We start from the raw sequence: 21,137 nt of genomic DNA on the forward strand, positions 1-21,137 counted from the left end.
CACACTCCTGCGCCACCGGTGCACAACCCGCCTCTGCCCACACCAGAGAGATATGCTGGGGAGCCGGAGCGATGCAAGGGCTTCATGTTACAATGTGCGCTGTTCTTCGAGAGTCACCCAGAGATGCCTGAGGTCCGTAAGTTGACCCATTTTATGGAATTACTCTCCGGAACAGCCTTGGCGTGGGCCATGGCTGAGTGGGAGCGAGGAGGTGGTGTCAGACCCTCGTTAGATGACTTCCTTGCCCGGTTCCAGCGTGCCTTTGACCATTCTCCTGATGGCTGGGAGACTGGTGATGAGCTCATGCAACTCAAACAGAGCTCTCGTACTGCAAGAGAGTATGCGCTAGAGTTTCGCACTATCAGTGCCCGAAGTGGCTGGAACGAACCAGCCCTTAAGACCGCATTCCGCCGTGGCCTCGATCCGGAGTTACTGCATGAGTTGGCTTGTCGGGGTGAACAGCTAACTTTTGATGACCTCGTGGATCTGACCATAAGGCTGGATCGTCTGCGCTGTACCAACCGTCCCATACCGCATGGTTTACTGCCAGCTGAGCCGGGCGCAGCAAGCGAACCCATGCAGCTCGGAAGGGCACGGTCCCTGTCTGCCTTCAAGTTAGCGCCCTTCACCATGAAACTCTGGTCCTTTACCTCACGGTCTCCACCAGACACCCCATTATACTCGGACTCCCCTGGCTGGAACTGCACAACCCCCAAATTTCCTGGACTGACAAGCAACTCACCCAATGGTCCTCGTATTGCTTGCAGAATTGTTTGAGGGGCCCCACGGTCCCTTTGGCCACCACGACTGTGGAGAGTCCCCTGTCGCCTGGCCCAGTTAAAATTCCCCCCGAGTACCACGACCTCCATGAGGTGTTCAGCAAGGAGAGGGCCAGTTGTCTCCCACCTCATAGGCCCTACGACTGTGCCATTGACCTCCTCCCCGGGGCCAGCCTACCTCGGGGCCGTGTTTACCTGCTCTCCCAAGCGGAGCAGCAGGCCATGAAGGAGTACATTCAGGAGGCTCTCCGGCAGGGGTACATCCGACCATCAACATCCCCTGTGTCTGCCGGGTTCTTCTTTGTGGAGAAGAAAGGAGGGGGCCTCCGACCATGCATTGATTATCGGGCCCTCAACCAAGTGACCGTTAAGTACCGATATCCGCTGCCTCTCGTCCCCTCAGCCTTGGAACAGTTACGGTCCGCCACCCTCTTCACTAAGCTGGAGGGGGACGAGTGGAAAACGGCCTTCAGCACCACCTCTGGACATTATGAGTACCTGGTCATGCCGTATGGGCTCGCTAACGCCCCCTCCGTGTTCCAGAACCTGATCAACGACGCTCTGAGGGACATGCTAGGAAGGTACGTCATCGCCTACATTGACGACATCCTGATTTATTCGACCTCCCTGGAGGAACATGTCCAGCATGTCCGGCACGTACTGCAACGCCTCCTGCAGTACCAGCTGTACGTAAAGGCCGAGAAGTGCGAATTCCACCAGCACACAATCTCTTTCCTGGGGTATGTCATTAGCCCAAGGGGAGTCGCCATGGACCAGCGTAAGATTCAGGCGGTCGTGGAGTGGCCCACTCCGCGAACCGTCAGGGAGTTGCAGCGTTTCCTTGGCTTTGCAAATTTTTACCGAAGATTCATTAGAGACTTCAGTAAAGTAGCGCAACCCCGACGTCGCTCCTGAGAGGTAAGCCCAGGCGACTGCTGTGGACCCCAGTTGCCCAGGAGGCTCTGGAGAGACTTAAGCGGGCTTTCACCATGGCTCCCATTCTCAGACACCCGGATGCCTCCAGGCCGTTTGTCGTGGAGGTCAACGCGTCGGAGGTGGGAGTGGGAGCAATTCTATCGCAAAGGTTTGGCGAGAGTCCCAAGTTACACCCCGTGGCCTTTTTTTCCCAGAAGTTGTCGCCAACAGAGCGCAACTATGATGTGGGGAACCGTGAACTTCTGGCCATCAAGCTGGCCCTAGAAGAGTGGAGACACTGGTTGGAGGGGGCAGTACACCCATTTGTTATCTTCACGGACCATAAGAATTTGGAATATCTACGAACCGCCAAACAGCTCACTCCTTGCCAAGCCCGCTGGTCCTTATTCTTCTCCAGGTTCCAGTTCATCCTGTCTTACCGACCTGGTTCAAAGAATACAAAGGCCGACGCTCTGTCTCGCATTTATGCCCCAGAGCGGCCGACGGAGGAAGAGAGTTACATTATGCCTCCCTCCTGCATAGTGGGCGCCCTGGAGTGGCCGATAGCACAGAACTTAGCCCGTATTCCCAGCGCAAGAATCCCAGCAGACTGTCCTCCCGACAAACAGTTCGTGCCTAAGTGGTACCGTCTCATACTCATCACCTGGGCCCACACGACTTTGGCCACGGGCCACCCGGGGGCCCGCCGCACTTACCAACTGCTGGCCGAGAAGTACTGGTGGCCCAACATGCCCAGAGAGGTTCAGCGCATTGTATCCTCGTGTTCCTCTTACGCTCAGTCCAAGGGCCCACGTGCGCTCCCGGCTGGGAAGTTGGTGCCCTTACCCATACCTGAATGTCCATGGTCCCATCTGGCCCTCGATTTCATAACCGACTTGCCAAAGTCGCAGGGGAACTCCACGATACTGGTGGTCGTAGATCGGTTCTCGAAGTCCCTGCACTTAATTCCATTACCAGCCATCCCATTTGCCTTCACCATGGCGGAACTCCTGTTTCAACACGTCTTTTGCTACTTTGGCATCCCCAAGGAGATTGTGACTGATGGGGGCCACAGTTCACATCACGGGTTTGGGCCAGCTTTATGAAGAAGATGGGGGTCGCCATTAATCTCACATCCGGTTACCACCCCCAGGCTAACGGACAGGCAGAACGGGCCAACCAGGAAGTCATACGGTTCCTTCGGACTTACTGCTCTGCCAACCCAGGGGACTGGAGTCAGTACCTACCATGGGCGGAATACGCCCAGAACTCGCTACGGCATTCCGCCACCCAGCTCATCCCGTTCCAGTGTGTCTTGGGTTACCAACCGCCATTATTCCCCTGGAACGTGTCTCACACGGACTCGCCAGCAGTGGATGAGTGGTTCCGCCGAAGTGAACAGGTCTGGGAGCATGCCCATCAACAGCTGGTGCAGGCGTCCCACATCGCTAAACGAAAGGCCGACCGGCGCCGGAGGGCTCACCCTATTTATCGACCCGGGGACAGGGTGTGGCTCTCCACAAGAGATTTCAGACCCCTCACGGGCACAAAACTTCAACCGAAGTATATCGGGCCCTTCCGAATTCTGAGGCAAATTAATGAAGTCACGTATCGTCTGGACCTTCCGAGACACAGTCGCATCGCCCCGTCTTTCCACGTCTCACTTCTCAAACCTGTGATCTCAGGCCCCTTGGCCACAGCGGTGCCGGAGGATTCCCCACCGGAACCGTTGGAGATAGAAGGCCGTCCAGCCTACCGCGTCTGCAACATTTTAGACTCCAGACGGAGGAGAGGGGGACTCCAGTATCTGGTAGACTGGGAGGGGTATGGACCAGAGGAACAGTGCTGGGTACCATCCCGAGACATTCTGGACGCAGGCCTGCGTAAAGACTTCCACGCGGCTCATCCAGACAAACCGGGGGGAGGCCTCGGGGAACTTCGGCTCCCGGAGTGAGCCCTTTGGGGGGGGGGCTCTGTTACGACACGGCGAAATCGGCGCGGCAGCTCACAAAGTGTAGTGCCGCCCAGGGACGTGGCGGAGGAGGACTACACTTCCCAGTCATACCCGCGCTCGAGTAACCCAGAGTTCTAATCACGAACACCTGCAAACACCTGAGGTTATATAAGGGTCTCCCTAGCATTAGCCGCTTGCGAAGTAACCGCTCAGCAGCCTCGTCTCTGTTTGTTTACCAAGCCGATTTCATTAGCAGTGTTTTCCCTGGTGCTCGACTTCACGCTTGTCTCTCACTACGCTTTTGCCTACGTCCCTGATGCACAGCTTACCTGTTCGGTCCTGACTCGATTCTCGTTCTGGATTCTTCCTCACGTCATCTCTCCGCTCGCCCGTGCTTGTCTCCGTCTACGCTTCGTAACAGCTTATATCCACTTTCAATGGTTTTTTTTTCTTTTTTTTAATTTATTTTGTAGTTATGCATGAACAAAAGGTATTCATAAGTATAAGACATGTAAACAAAATTGATAGGGGAAAAGTGTAATGTATATGTAAAGGTTAAGTAATAAATCAAATTCTGTACCTGGTGTCATTAAAGTAGACTTTGTCATTGATTGGGAGCAATCACGGTCAAGGTGCATTCACTTCTGAGGGACAACATTATTAAACATCTCTCAAGTGGAAGCTAGTTGTACTTGAGTGCTGTTTAATAATGTTATCCCTGAGAACTGAATGTTTCAGGTCTTTCAACATCAGACAACATCAGAGGACCCCGTGTGACCCAGCTCGGTCTACCTTCAGTTGGGTCGCCTGGATGCGGGTGTCTGACGTTGAAAGATCCTAAACACCCGATGACCCCAGATTATATCACTAGTTAACATGAGAAATGTTTCACTCTAGCAGTAAAACCTGTTCAACCTATACAATTGGGTTTTGGTGTTCTATTTGGTGATTTTATTATGGTGATAACCTGATAACCATGAAATACATATAGGGATCATTTCTATGGTTAAACAGTGTAGTTATTGTGCATGGTCTTTATAGGAAAAAGCTAAAGTGATGAGCGTTTCAGTGGCCGATTTGGAGGAGGACTGATATAAGCACTTTGTCGCTTCTGTCAGCTCCACTGGGGTTTGATGCTTTGACCTCTTATAACAAATAGAGGCTCCTGCCTTTAAACATCACCAGGGCTATTAGCAATTGCACCCTACTGAACCTCAAGGGGGAACTGCTCGTTTCCCTCTCTCTCTCTCTCCTCTCTCTCTCCTCTCTCTCTCTCTCTCTCTCTCTCTCTCTCACACACACACACACACACACATACACTCACACACACACACCTCACACAATCCTGGTAGTGGTGTGGTAATTGTATTCATTGATTCATTGACATTTCCAGTCCATTCTCGGCCGCTTAGTCCGTTGAGACTTTCTTATAATTTGCATATACAATGGGGGAAATAAGTATTGGATGTGTCAACATTTTTTTCAGTAACTATATTTCCAATAAGGCTATATACATGAAATTTTCACCAGACTTTGGTATTAACTCAAGAAATCTGGAAATATAAAGAATTCACAAAATTAAAGTCCATAAATAAAGTTATGTGTAATAAAGTGTAATGACACAGCCTTTAAATAGACCATCAATTTACTAACCCGGTTGATATTAATTTGCATAGATAGGGGGTGTAATTACTTACGGATTTCAGCTGGTTCCTTGCCTTACCTTGCCTTGGAGAACTGCTTTTGCTTGGCGTGTTCAATACTTTTTCCTGTGTAATTCCACTTTATTACACATTTTATTTATGGTTGTTTGCTTTGCTTTGCTTGCATTTTCTCATTTGGATAAAAGCGTCTGCTAAATGAATAAATGTAAATGTAAATGTTGTGAATTCTTTATATTTCCAGAATTCTTGAGTTAATACTAATGTCTGGTGAGAATTTCATGTGAATAACCTCACTGGAAATATATTTACTGAAAAAATGTTGACGCGTCTAATACTTATTTCCCCCACTGTATCATCTATCATCTCTACATTTTCAATATTTATACATTTCAGTACATTTTTAAACACTTTACCAGAACTCGAAAGGCATTCTCAGAATGCTTACACAATATACAATCAAGAGAATTCCATGTATCCGCTTGTATGTTCATATCTGTCATATAATGTAAACTATCTTATGTATTCTAATCGTATGAGGAAAATGGGCTTGTGGTTAAAACTAAAAACAACCACTGATAAAGTGAGTTTGTTTTTTTCTGCAGTAATGCACTGATTTCCATTTCATGAGTTTTGGGAACCTGCTTTTTAAGCAAAATATGTTTTGGGAATCTGAAGCAAAAAGAAGTCATTATGCCAAAGAAAATAAGGTTTTCACAGTGTGGTATGTAAGAAAGATGTTGCTATGTGTGCGTGTGCATGTGTGTGACAGGTAGTGAACTGAAGTGAAAATACTCTATAATTAGAAAAATCTCTTGTAAGGAAATATGAAGGAATATTAGTATCTGCCAATGTATAAACGTACAATGAAATCTTTAATATTCAATCAGTGTTTTCTTCAGCAGCCTGCTCTTTCAGTGGTATTTACTACTGACACACAGTAGCTTGTGGATAGAAGCATTTGTCATCATATTGAACTCTGGTTTGCCAGTTTAGGTGCACATGTTGCTGCATGTCTATGTTTGTATAAGTGAAAGCAATATTGCTGCAATTTTGAATAATGTTTTACACTCTGCAGATGGATATATAATTATAAAATGATCAAACCCTCCCCTTTTCTTTCACACTGTCTGTCTCTCGGTCACTTTCCATCCCTGTCATTCGCACCATCTCTCTGGGGAAGTCATGAATAAGGTGGTTGTCCATAGTCTGGGTCAAATAATATAACAAAAACACACACACACACACACACACATGCTCACTTACTTCCAGGTCAGTTCCTGCTGCTCATCTAAATAGACACATGACAGAATTGTCTTGCTATTTTCCCTAAAAATGGCTGACAGGCTGCCAGTTGGATTTAATCACTGCCCTTTAGGCCAATCTGAGTCCTTGTCCCCCTCCTACATATAGGCTGCCATGCCTGCCTGAGAGCTGATGCACAGTGTGTGTGTGTGTGTGTGTGCGCGTGTGTGTGTGTGTGTGTGTGCGTTCATGCATGTGTGTGTGTATGTGTGTGTTTGTGTGTCTGTCTGTGTGTGCATTCATGCGTATGTGTGTGTGTGTTGGGTATTAGCACTTAGTAGGACTCAGATGTCCCTATGATGCCAGCAGTGTGTGACAGTTTTGACCTTGCGGGAACATTTGGATGGTTCCTTAAAAAATAAACAAACAATAAACAAGCTTTTTTTAAAAAAAACACCACCACCAAAAACAACAAGAACAATACAATAGAGACAAACAATTTGTATTGCAGTTTACGTAGTGTTCATACATACTCCCTTAATAATATGTACAAAGGCCCATACCTATAAGTGTCAGCTGACTTTAACTCTTTTTACCAGAGGCCAAACAATGGAATTTCCAACTGTTTTGTGGTGCCTGTGTTCAGCATTGAATTATTTGTGATGTCACACTCCACATTAGTGGTTAATGACATATGAAAATAGACACTCTTTTAATCTACCCTACTAGGTTTAAATGCAGTAGTTTTATTGTGGCAGTTGTATACAGTGTTTTAATATATATATATATATATATATATATATATATATATATATATATATACATATATATACATATATATATATATATATATATATATATATATATATATATATATATATATAAAGCTTTAGTTGTACTGTCCATTTTTATCTCTGTACCAGTGTTGTTGTGGAGATGTGTGAATTGTTTACCCAGCAGGGGGTTCACACCCATCTCTTTTCCCATCGCCATGCTCACAAGCAGCTAAACACAGAGTCATGATACTCTACACACAGAAACCCAACAGTGTCCTGATTAATCTTCTACCAGCGATAAAATAATTAATTGACTGAAAATGTCCGATAAGTCGCCAGTGTACTGCCAGAAACTTTCTATTAATTCTGACGTCACGTTGACATGACACCTGAGTCAAGAGGCAGACTTTTGTTCCTTCATAAGTCTATCAAGCTCATCAAGCTGACTTGTTAGAATTGCATGACAACTGACTTTATAGCTCAGTGTATAACTGGTACATTAAAGTCATGTTAAAGAGGGGGAAAACTGAACAAAGGTGAGCATATCTATAATGTAATCTGCAGTGTCTCCTGAACGTAGCACTTGGTGTTCACATTAAGGTGAAAATCTGTTGGCTAACACTGTTATATAGTGAAGGTGAAAGTAATTACACTGGTTCATAAATAAAATACATTTTAAAATGTGCTATTTATATGGTTTATATGGTTTATATGAATTTAATGACACTGTGATTAGATACGTGTATTTTCTGACCCTAAATTAAATCTTGAGTAAATCTTGAAATCCTTATGTGACATCATGTATACTGAGCTACAGTGTAAACTCCGATATTTATCAGCCCAGAAATGATGTTAACACAACCTTATATAATGAAAATCTGTCACTTGATTGCCACCTTGACATTAAAGCGTATGAAAACAGCCTTTAAGGCAGCTGATGCCTGTTTGAATAAGCCTTTTTATAAATGTTTATATGGGTGTATGTCAGTTGTCACGAAGGGTTTATGCAGGTGTTATGTAGTCACCACCCTTAGGTAAAGGATGGCAAAAATGCTTCTATTGGTTTCTAGAGTAAGATTTTGATTTTGGTGTGTAAGTGTGTAAGGCCTGGAATATTCACTAGGTTAGGAAGCAGATTTGACAGGCTCTGAGTGTAATTCTTACTGAAGTGTGCGGAAAGCAGAGGAAAGAAACATGCTCTGAAACATGAGCTGCGTCTTCAAATGCTTCTTTCAAAAACGTCTTGCTCTGTGTTATTATACTATTACTTCCCTAATCTTTGCCACAAAAGAACAGATTGTTCGGTTTGCAAAGTAAGTTTGATTGTATAAATCAAATTGAGTGTTAAATTGTGCAACCTGTAATTAGCAGTAGCCCTTATGAGTGCATGTATGTACATGAGTGTGTGTGTTTGAACAAGGCTATAAATATCCATAAATCACTCTCTTGTTTTCTCTCTCTCTCTCGCTCTCTCTCTCTCTCTCTCTCTACTGTCTTTCACAGTGCTGTGTGTGCAGTCTTTATCTCTGCACTTTTCCAAAGAGCCCCAGTCTCAGGATGCGCTGCATGGTCGCAGTGCCATGCTGCGCTGTGAGGTCAGTGAAGCGGCTGGCGTGCGATACTCGTGGCTGCAGGACGGCCAGCCTGTGCAGGGCTCAGAGCGGCGATTCATAGAGGACGGAAGCCTCAAATTTACTGCAGTGGATCGCCATCTCGACACAGGCAACTTCCAATGTGTGGCCACAAGCTTGACCTCTGGGGAGGTGGCCACATCCACCAACGCCTCCTTCAACATCAAGTGTAAGTGAATTAGATCTGTCCTGCACAATGTTTCTAAAATGCCCTTGCTGGATTTCCTTCCCCATCTATGTTTAGGGAACTCCTGCTTGCTATCTTATATTAGTTCAGGTGATATTCTCAAACGTTTTGCAGTCAGGGACCCGTTTAAGAATTCCATGGACCCCCTCAGTATTAGGCATGGAGGCGTGGTGGCTTAGTGGATAGCACATTTACCTCAAACCTCCAGGGTTGGGGGTTCGATTCCCGCCTCCGCGCTGTGTGTGCAGAGCTTGCTTGTTCTCCCCATGCTTCAGGGGTTTCCTCCAGGAACTATGGTTTCCTCCCCCAATCCAAAGACATGTGTTGTAGGCTGATTGGCATTTTTGAATTGTCTGTAGTGTGTGAATGTGCCCTGCGATGGGCTGGCACCCTGTCCAGGGTGTCCCCCACCTTATTCCCCAAGTTCCCAGGGATAGGCTCCAGGCTCCCCCATGACCGTGTGTAGGATAAGAGTTATGGAAAATGGACGGATGGATGTAAATATCAATCATGTACAATAATATTTTGGCTGTTTTATTCCCAATATTTCCACTCACATACACGTGTATCAGCACATTTTTAAAAAAAATAAATAAATAAAAAAGATCATTGCACTTAATTGAACATTACGTGCTGCCTACTTGTATATGAGCTACTGAGGTTTGGATTCAGTTCAAGTGACCGGCTAAATAGGCGAATGACTATCAAAACTCAAAAATATATGAACTTTGATAATGGTGAGTTGTCATTTCCACCACTGTAACAAAATTTAAAAATGGTGGACCCCGTGGCTAAGCTGCTTACAAATGTTAACAGCCATACCATACATTAAATATATAATCAATTTTAAAGCTTCAATATTTAAACATTTGTTATAAATGTATATTTTCAGATTACCCAACTAGCTAGTTATCACCTTTGGCAAGCTAGTTATGTAGTTAGTTAGTTAGCAAGCCCGTATGACTTTAAAGCTCACCTATTATGGTTTTGAAATGTGCCTAATTTTTTTTTAAAGGTCTCATACAATAGATTTACATGCATCCAAGGTCAAAAAACACTTTAATGTGCTCATAATTTAAATTGCAGAATTGCCTTTTTTCCCCCAGTGTCACAAACGACTCGCTAAATGATCCGTTCTAAAGGATTCATTCTAAGCTCCGCCTTTCAGAGAGAATACTCTGTTCTAATTGGTCAGATGTGTCCCCAGTCTGTTGTGATTGATCTACCGCTGTCAGCGAGCAGCCAGTGAAGACCAGCGGCAAGGTTTTTTGTTCCAAACCTACATAGGTTAGTACAGGAAGTAAGTCTGGAATTACTAACGACTCGTTTCAGCTGCTCAGAATCGCTTCATTCCTTTGGGAGTCAATAACTCCGTTTGTCGTGTGCTTAGATTTTTGACACTTTGCAGTTGTTTTTACATTCACAAATAGTTCTATAACAAACTACATGAAAGGTAATATTTGAAAAACCATAATAGAAACACTTTAATGTGTTTCATGTATTTCCTCCTAAAGGCAAATCCTTTTCCTTGTGTGCCACAAGTGATCTCTTTTATGATATGGATGATACACAAGTTGTGAGTTGTCAGGGAAAATCGATGGGGACATGTTGAAAACATTATTGGAACAAAAGGCTGGTTTGTATAAGAGTTGTGTGCAGTGTAGAAGCTTCTCCCTGGCCTAAGGTGCAGATACAGGATCTAGTTTGTATCTGAGAATTAAGTGGAGATAATCTTTTTCAAACCAGTGGCTTGCTTTTGTACATCTTTTCTACACCTCAGTGCTTCCCTCATATAATATTACATGTACTCTCACAACATTTTAAAAATTGACTCGTTGTACCACCCATCTCCTTTTCTCATTTCTTTGCTTTGTGTAACAGAGTGCCTCTCTCTGTCCTCTGAAAAATCCTTTGTGTTTGGAATTACCATGGATGGGAATTTTGCTTGCAGCCATGTAATTATTCGAGGCCACATGATCAGTGCTTTTGCTTTTACATTGGATTTCACGTGGTCTTCGTTCTCCAAACCATTGTACCTTTTCAAAATCACTTTCTGCTCAGAGGCTTCGTTTTGGTTTTTCGTGTAATCAGAAACATCAGATCCCACTTATGTTTCACACGTGACTAAAACCAAAGCTCTCTGTTCCACTCGTCCTAAATAACAGCCTTGTTTTTCCATGGACAGACACCACTCTTTCTTTCCCCCTCCTGCTGGATTGATTTGACACGTTAATGTGTTGGTTGAGAAACACTGGATCTTGTGAGAAATGTTACGTTGTTGTTGTTTTTTCGCTCTCGGCCCTTAAGAAAGAGAGCCAGAGAGAGGGATAATGTTTAGTATTGACTTTTAGTAGATCTCTTTAGATCTTGGTCCAGAAACAGTCAGGCAGTTCAACAAGAGCCAAAGACAACGGTTTTGTTTCCCACTTTGAGTTTCTGTACTGTTTCATGTGTAGGTCTATGATGTTAAAAATGCTAAATTCATCATTTACATCAGGTAGGTTTAGGGATTATGTGAAATAATGCATTGTTAGGAGTGAAAGATGGTGGAGGGACTACAAAGTCTGTTTCATGCCTTTTTGTAATATTGCATTTACATGTACACCTACAGCAGACACCCGTGTCGAGAGCGACTTACAGAAGTGCTCTGAAGTCTCCATCAAAAACATATCCTGATGGTAGTTTAATTAGGTCTGGATCTAAGAATACTCTCAAGCTAAAACCTTAGAGTAGGTGGGGGCGGGGGGGGGGGGGGGGTGAAAGGCATAGCCCAAGACCCTCCCGATAAAGGTACTAATCCAGCCCACAGAATGAATTTAGAATCCGTGTCTTAAATTAAAAAATTTCTTGTGGCCTGTTTTTAAAAGATAAGAGCTAGTCACTTATTCCACTAGGGGGCAGACTAGAGCTGGACAATAAACTCAGCTCCTGACAAATTGTGCTAATGATAAGTAATTCTTTATTAGCAAGGTAAACATGTTACGCTGTAATCATCTCTCTTTCCAAAAATACGAAATTATGGGGTTCGCAGCAGCAGAGATACAAATACTTATTCAATCGCATCTTACAAACTATATCGATTTTTTCCCCCGACTTCAATATTTGGCCGTCTTTCAAGGCATATAATCCAGATTTGAAATAACACTACAAAATGTTGAAAAGTTGAATGGGGTGAACACTTATTCAAGGCACTGTATATATATATATATATATATATATATATATATATATATGAATATATAGCACATTTGAGAGAAATTGTTGGTCTAGTGAAATAATTTATTGGGTCCAGCTCCACTTAATACTGGAGTATGTAAAATAGGACGTTACCTAAAATGATTTTAACACCCCTGCATTAGAAAAAAATGAATTAGTTGTTCAGCCAGCCAGGAGAAGTTCGTTCCACCACCTGGTTGTCAGGACAGAGATGAGGCTTGATGCATGTCTTCTTTGTACCTTAAGGGATATTGGGTCAAGTCGAGCCGTGGTAGACTCTCGAAGGGAATGTAATGCATGGCAGGGTTTATAAGTGAGACTTCTGTTACTATGTGGCTATGAGCTACATGGCTTTCTGGACTACATGAGTTAGTCCACAATGGGGCAGTAGATTATGTTTTGGTTATATAGCCCAAACCTGGTACCTGTAAGCTTACTCTAAGTGTTTTTATACACATGGTGAAGGAACATACACTCAGAAAGGACAGAATTTGAATAACCTAGGCTAGATTCAACTGTATCTTCATTTGATATTGCATTCAATATATTGTCTTTAATATTCAGTGTTTCTCAGACAAGTCCTCAGGGATCTCAGGAGGTCTATTTTTTCTCTCTCTTCCAGCTCTTAATGCACTTACCAGGTGTACACTATGCACTATGGTATAACAGAAGAAAAATGCAGAAGAGAATTATGAGACAAACTTGACACGTGTTTTATTATTATATATTAACGCAGCCACAGCATGCTTTTTTATCTGGCATCATCTTGGCATAGGCAACTTGTTCATGTCCGATGGATTGAGTACACTGGAGAGCACTGATAGCAGCGTCACTTGGCTCAAGCGTAGCACTATGAAGACAGAAAGTGGAAAGTGAGCAGAACAGTGAGCGTCTGTACTCCATCCGTTTGAGGCTGCAGTTAAACGCATCCTCTCTGAACTCAGTCCATGAGCAGGGTTTGGCATTGGACACCAGGCTGAGGTCTCATTAATGAAGGGTACTTGCTTTCCCGGCACTTTTTGTTTTTGGAGCAGCACAACTGACCTGAAGGAACAGTCAGAGCTCTGTCTCAGGCAATTAATTGTGATTTATAGTTGTAATAAAAACGTACTCCACCACAGACAAATAGCAGTTGAGCCTGAGTAAATGTTTAAAGGAGATGTGATGATCCTTGGGCACAAGAGAAGAGCTTGTAATGTATCAGTTCTTATGAAAACATTTGTTTTTTGGGGTTTTTTTTCCGGGGACATAAAAGGGTCCGGAGTAATCATATGGCCCTTTAGTCAAACCAACAGGTGTATGTGTCCGTGTGTGAGAGAGAGCTAGCTTCTGAGCTGAAAGGGCTTAGGCACCCACTCTTAACAAGAGACAGCACTCTATCAGCACACACACACACACACACACTAACAGAGTCTATGTTCAAGTAGACATGCTTGTCGAGTGTGTATAGAAAACAGATTTATGTCTCTTCGTTGTACAAAGCTTGACTGTTTGAAACAGTAAAACACAGAATAGAAAAAACACACACACCAGCATTAGGAGTTTCCCTAATAATAAGCTAAAATGCCTACAGGCACAGGCTGATTGAAAATGAAGAACAGAATACCCATAATGCACTGAGAGCTCATACCTCTGTCGCAACGTATACTAAACACAAACAAGATGGCAGTTTCACTTGTATTCATGAGACAAAACACACTGCTAAACACCAAAGGCCCAGCTTACTGAGAGGGACCGAAATGGAAATGAGGAAGTCCAGCTCAGACTGGTGTGCACCTTGTAGATAAAATGACATCCGAAAGAGAGAAATCAAAGAGCTTGTGTGAACAAGAACATCTAAGTATGGATTTAGTGCAATCAGTAAACACTAAAGCGAAACAAATGAAGCAAATGCATTTCTTTTCAAAGTCTGCTTGATAATTTTTCAGTGACAACTGCTCATAAGTGCAAATGTCAGCTTGAGGTTTATGTACAAGAAATACTTCCAGCAGCACTACACCATGATTTATAAACCAAGTAGAACATGTATTAGGCTGATTAGTTTGAGGATATGTTTCAAATATGAAAAAAAAAAATATTTAAAAAAAAAAGTAGTATGAAAGAAAGTAATATGAATTAATTTCATGGCTTTATACTGTCCATTGGAATGTTTTCTATACATTATTTAAAAAAAATTTTTTTACACATGATTGACGGACACTGAAATGATTCAGATGTCATTCAATATAACAGTTAATTGTAAAAAAAATAATAATAATAATAATTAAAAAGAAATTCCTAGGTAGACAAATCATGTTGTAAGATGTCTCCATTACAAACAAATACATTTGTTTAAAATACTATTTCCATTTTCCGTCTGTTTTCAGTCTTGGACAGCATCATTCTTTTATTTTAAAGCTGCAGTACGGACACTTTTTGGTTAAAAAGGAACAAAAATCAATTATTGAGAAAGTTTGTAAAAAAAAAATCAGTGTTCAAAACTGTATCTTACTTTACTCGTATTTGCAGCGGTAAGCTTTTTTTAATTATAAATTGAGCCGCCGGGTCGGATTTCGCAGAAAACGTCAGTTGACGTTGTTCGCCTTTGCGTGGTTACATCACGTCCATAAACAGAAAGAAGAAGAGCCGGCTATTATATTACGTGTGGGTGCTGAGGATGGTGGAGTTTGTAGCTTGTTTTTAAAACAACCGTTGCTTAGAATTTAAACTTGTCATCTAGATGGCTGCTTTTAATCTGGATCTTTCTAAATGCAGTCATCGTTGAAATCTGGGGAATCAGCTGTTGTTAAAACCAAGAAACTTCTAACTCCAGAGAGCCTTCAGTCAAATAGGGAACGCGACAGAGCCCGTGCGAAAATGAGAGTAAAGATCGGCATGGCTTTTGAGACATGACGACAAGACTGACACAGAGATGGCTTTTCTCTGCTGTTCTCTGCTGAACAGGAAAGACATTTCAGTGGCTAGCTAACATTAACACACTTGTTCGCTTGATTCAGCTAGGTATCGAATGTCCTATGTTTTTTGTTTGTTTTGCTATGGTCAGTGTGGTGAGAGAGAGAGAGAGAGAGAACACCTCTACTCCAAGAAATCTGAATCCGCCGCCAGCTCCGTTGTCAAGAATTGGACCTAATATACACCAAATACAAATACCTCAGTGTTGCTAAGTCTCGCGAAACAAATAAGCAACTGCAGTTTCAAAAACAAGCCCAGTATTATTATGGCCTGTTACGGCCTGAATGTAAACAGACTCAATAAATGAGCCTGCAACATGTTCAAATGAAACCACTTGCAGTTTGAAAAGCAAAAACGGAATTTATTTAATAAAAAATATCATCAAACAGCAACAAAGCTTATAGGGAAGACAGGCACTATCCACTCATCTCTGATCACCTGCGAGCAGAATGTGATTGGAGAGATGGAAAAGGAGATTATTAAAACATTAAAACCATAACTGCTATTAGTATATATAGTCAGATTTTCCTAAAAAGAAAAAAAAATAAATAAAAATGCGCAACCCACGACCTGTGATTTATTCAAGCGACTTCAGAAAAAAAAGAAGCCCAAAGTCGCGTGTTATAAGTAGACTTGGCAACTGTGATAAGTATACCTCAACCTTCAGATTCATCCACTTAGAGGAGCAGTGCCGAAGCACAACCCACGGAAAGAAAGAAAAAATCTCCGCATCTCTTGAAACAGAGATGGCGATAGAGAGGCAAAAGTTCAGTACTGTAGCTTTAGTTCTCAACCTTTTGTAACTAAAAACTAAAGCCCCTCCAAGCCTCCCCTATCATGTGGCATGCCCCCCAAGCCCCCCCACATATTGGAGGGGACCAGGTATAATGATTATCTATTCTATAAAAAAAATCTATCTATCTATAACATAATCTATCATCTGTTTTGATAGATAGATAGATAGATTTTTTTGCTTTTGTGTTTTTGTACTTTTTCTTAATTACTTTTCATAACTTTTCATTTTTTTAATGACTTTTATAAAACTATATAACAGACAGGTATGGAACATTTTTTATCAAAAATGTTTCTGAACACTATAACTACTTTGAGCAAGAGAACTAGGCTGCAGTAACGTGGACTATTTTACATGTAAGACATGTTGCATTCCATTCGTCTTGTGTTCTAAAAACATTCGCATAAGAATGATGTAAATTGGGACGAAGGGCGCGTCTCATTTTCCATGACATTGTTAAATCTCCGGCTCTCAGCCACTCACTGAACAGAGCAGATGCAGAGAGAGGTGAGAGTACAGCGGGAAAGCAAGACCTTGCACTTGCAGGACAGTACTGGAGACATTTGGAATGTTGCTAAGGTTTGTCCAAAAAGTCTCTAAAGGGGTCTGAAAAGTCTCTAAGTTGGCAACACTGGTCTGCACTGACAGTTAGATAAAAGGCAACTAAACTCCACTTCTCCCCAGCAAAAAGAAAATACAGAGGGAGAGGGAACACCCCCCCCCCCCCCCATTGAGAACCACTGCTCTAACTGAATGACAGTGTAAACCTTTTTGTCAGTCGCTTTATATGTACTATATATTTACCTCGTAGAGGTTTTTACAGGTTGATATGCCTTGTATCTATGCTACGCGACAGTAAGTCTCCAGCAGGCAGCTTACACCTCATACCGCTCATTTCTTGCTAAACCCTATTGATTCAACAGGATTTGGTCCTGCCTCACACACACTGTGTAAATGAATCTTACACACTGATGTGTCCAGTGTGTGGTTTGCATTCCTCCTGATGGAATTAGAAAGTGTTTTTCAGTGTGGGAGTGTGTGATGGAGCAGAAAAATATTTGCTACATTCAGTAGTGTATATGAAAAGGAAAAGGAGAATTTGTCGAAGACTCGGATAACCAAGAGGATCTGTAATTTAATCGAGCTGATGCTTGTGTTTGTGTGTATTTCTTCGTCTGGGGTTTTCACAGGTAATCTGAAATAAATGGAGATGTGTAATGGAGATGTGAACTTTTTGTATTTGTAGAAATCCCCTTGAGTGTCTAATAATACATATTTGTTATTATACATGCAACTAGACCCACTTTGGGAAGGATGAAATGGAAAAACTGGAGTGCAACACACACACACACACACACACACACACACACACACACACACACACGCACAGACCTTGTCGCCTACTCTTTTTTCCAATCTTCAACTGTTTGGTTTTGGTGAACCTGTGCCCACTGTAGACTCTGATTCCTGTTCTTGGCTGACAGAAATGGATCCCGGATCCGTCCGTCCGTCCGTCCATCCTTCCATCCTTCCTTCCTTCCTGTGGTACTTGAAAGTTTGTGTTTCAAATGTGAAAAAGAAAGTAATATGAATTAATTTCATGGCTTTATACTATCCTTTAGAATGTCTATACATTTTCTATACATTATTAAAAAAAACTTTTTTTTTTTACACATTATTGACACACTGAAATGATTAAAATGTCATTCAGTATAAAAGATAATTGTAAAAAAAAAAAAAAAACAGCCCTAGGTAGCTTTATTAGCCTTCATCATGTTTTTTTGTCTGAACAGTGGTCTCTTACGGCAGGGGTTCCCAAACTTTTCCAGGGCAAGGCCCCCCAAATGGCATTAACATTTGACCGAGGCCCCCCATTTGCAAGATGTCTTTAAAACACATTAAAAATACAGACTTCTGAATATATCCACTTTTTTTTTAATTAATAATTACATCTTGCATCTTTACATTACATTAGATTAGGAATTGATTGTGTGTGTATGTGTGTGTGTGTGTGTGTGTGTGTGTGTGTGTGGTTGTCTGAGCGTGAGAAAGAGAAAATCATCTATTTATTTATTTTTCACACCAAATTGTTGAGGCCCCCCGGGCGCCCCCTGGCGGCACCCAAGGAATCCGCGGCCCCCACTTTGAAAACCACTGTCTTACGGGATATGCTGCTAATGTTTGAAATCTAAATGGTTTTTGACTCCATGTATATGAGTCCAAATAAATAAAAAATAATAAATGTTACTGACTCAATATTGTAGAAGTCATGAAATATAAATCTATAACAAAGTTTGTACTAAAAAATAATGGGGGGCCTAAAACGTTTGAACGGTACTCTGTAGACAGACAGACACACAGACACACACACACACACACACACACACACACCAGAGATCAGCATTGTCTCTGCCCTGCTCCATATGCATATACCGTACACACTTTTTTACACAGTGTATTTCTCTCCTGTTTGTGGAAGACCCGGTTGCATAGAGCTTTTTGCAGCCAAGTAAAGAAAACATTTCTCCTCCTGACCCCATCATGACCACAGCAAAAAAAAATGTAAAAAATGTTTTATTTAAGGTCTCTATTATCGAGTCTTATATTTTGTCCTGTCTTATTATCTGTTGTGTGGGGTTTTTTTTTTATTCCTTTTAATTGCGTCATTCATTCATCAGTTTATTCATTTAATTTTTATTTAATTTCTGTTTGACATTGAATTTTTTTTTTTGTGCAGCCTCTTTTAAAATGGTCTGGTCTGCACTTATATCGCACTTTTTTTTAACCTTAGCGGTTCTTCAAAGCACTTTACACTGTGTCTCATTCACCCATACACACACACATACTCACACACCAATGGTAGCAGAGCTGCCATGCAAGGTGCTAACTTGCCATCGGGAGCAACTTGGGATTCAGTGTCTTGCCCAAGGACACTTCAGCATGTGGAGTGGACAACTTTTAGATGTGCCATATACATAATTACGCTTGAATTATTCGATGAACATAATCCAACTGCTCATATATTAGGCAAATTGGGCAAATATGTCATGAGCGCTTTTCATTGCTGGATTATTCACCCACAGAACCCAGACCAGTTCAACTCTGTTAAAATGTCATTCCAAAACACTTTGTAGCATATAAATAGCACTTTTTTTAATTAGATAGATCTGCAGATTACTTTCTGTCTGATGTGTTGTATCATTTTACATTCGGAAGAACTACTAATTATATGACGTTTAAGACTGTTGCTGTTTGACAGATATTAGCAGTTCCATTGATTTGATTTGCTGACTTTTCTAGATGTTGTGCAATCATGTGGAAGTGCATTTAGCTTCCATAGAGTTATTATTATTGCACATACTGGTCAAAAATAGGAACTGGATCAAATGCTAATAGAAGCCCATTGGGGGCAGGAATCACACTGCCAATGCTCGCTCTGTGAGGGTTGTGTTTTGAGAAGTACTCCATGGCTGCCAAGCTCTTCTAGCAAAAATTCAGAATACAAACGAAGACATTTTTGCAAAATGGGAAAATGTAAGTCAGACAATGTGTCTATTATGTCTAGAACAACTTCTATCATAAGATTATATTGCAAAGATTGGGAGAGGGGAAAAAGGGGAGTGGATAATATCCATGTATTAGCGATGCGTGCTGGTGGTGTTGCTTCTCATGCAAATTCTGAGGGAGAGGATAAAATTTTTCAAATTCTCAAATTGGTACTATGAGTAACAGTTGTGTACTTATAGAACCACTGAAACCTTATTATATCAACAATATACAGAAGCAAATGTCTCATAATGTTAATATATCACAATATATTAAGCTGTCATATGATCATATAGCCCAGCCCTAGTGTAGAAATATGACACACTTTAAAGTGCAGTTATGATGCAATCGTTTAAAACAAATAGGCTGTTGTATTTTAAAGTTTCAGAATAAAGACGTTTCTTCTTTGCTCCAGTGTTTACTTTCACACTTCTTGATGTGCTGCCATTTCCAGTTCATGCAGTGGGAGTGATGTGTTGTCAAGTGATGGATGATGTCCCCTTAAGACTCTCAGTCTCACTGTCGATGTGTCTGTTTCTCCGGCTCCATTAATCTGTCCTTTTCTCTTTATTTACAGTGCGTACTGTCACCATGTCATATCTACACACACCTGCACACATGCTCAGTAGCATTATGCTAAGAATAAATGGTGGGTATGCCGTTTAAGATGTAAATGGTAAAGATGCATTTTGTTGACTTTTTCAGGGTTTAAATCTGAGCTAGACATCATCACATTTATTACAAATCTCCCATCAGGTTGACTAAAATGCCAAAAGTCTAGAGAACGGTCTGTTTTCTTTACCCTTTACCATCTTTATCTCTGTAATCTGAAATCACCTATAATGCATTCCTCATGCTCCATCACCCTTTACTTCTCACGTTCTTCCTCTCCTTCTCCCCATCCCTTTCTTTTTCATTACTCCTCCTCCGCTGCTGTCACACTCGGTTAGCTCTGACATGTCAGGGTTTTTATAAACAAAAGCAGCCCCCTTTTAGGACTAAGCACCTCTTTATTCAGTCACAGTATTGTTCACACACGTCTAATTAAATTACCCAGGGTGTCATACCAGTTTTATACAGCAGTCAACCAACCTCCACTCTCCTCTCCCCTCCTCTCTCCTCTCTCCTCTCCTCTCTCCTCCTCTCCTCCTCTCCCCTCCCCTCCTCTCTCCTCTCCTCTCCTCTCTCCTCTCCACTCTTCTCTCCTCTCTCCTCCTCTCTCCTCTCCCCTCTCCTCTCCTCTCTCCTCTCTCCTCCTCTCCTCTCCTCCTCTCTCCTCTCCTCTCCTCTCTCCTCTCTCCTCCTCTCCCCTCCCCTCTCCTCTCTCCTCTCCTCTCTCCTCTCTCCTCCTCTCCTCTCTCCTCTCCTCTCCCCTCCTCTCTCCTCTCCCCTCTCTCCTCCTCTCCTCTCCCCTCTCCGCTCCCCTCTCCTCTCCCCTCTCTCCTCCTCTCCGCTCTCCTCTCCTCTCCCCTTTCTCCTCCT

General features: G+C 42.3%; 1 protein-coding gene across 1 annotated transcript in view; it reads left to right on the forward strand.

Annotated features, from left to right (window-relative positions):
- ptk7b (protein tyrosine kinase 7b) overlaps positions 1–21,137 on the forward strand; it is a 125,317-nt gene that overhangs the window by 78,610 nt on the left and 25,570 nt on the right. The window contains exon 2 of the mRNA XM_053621652.1: positions 8,834–9,130. Coding sequence (XP_053477627.1) covers positions 8,834–9,130 — 297 coding nt within the window. The remainder of the gene's footprint in view (positions 1–8,833; positions 9,131–21,137) is intronic.

This window comes from Ictalurus furcatus, chromosome 3, assembly GCF_023375685.1.
Source record: "Ictalurus furcatus strain D&B chromosome 3, Billie_1.0, whole genome shotgun sequence".
Classification (NCBI taxonomy): domain Eukaryota; kingdom Metazoa; phylum Chordata; class Actinopteri; order Siluriformes; family Ictaluridae; genus Ictalurus; species Ictalurus furcatus.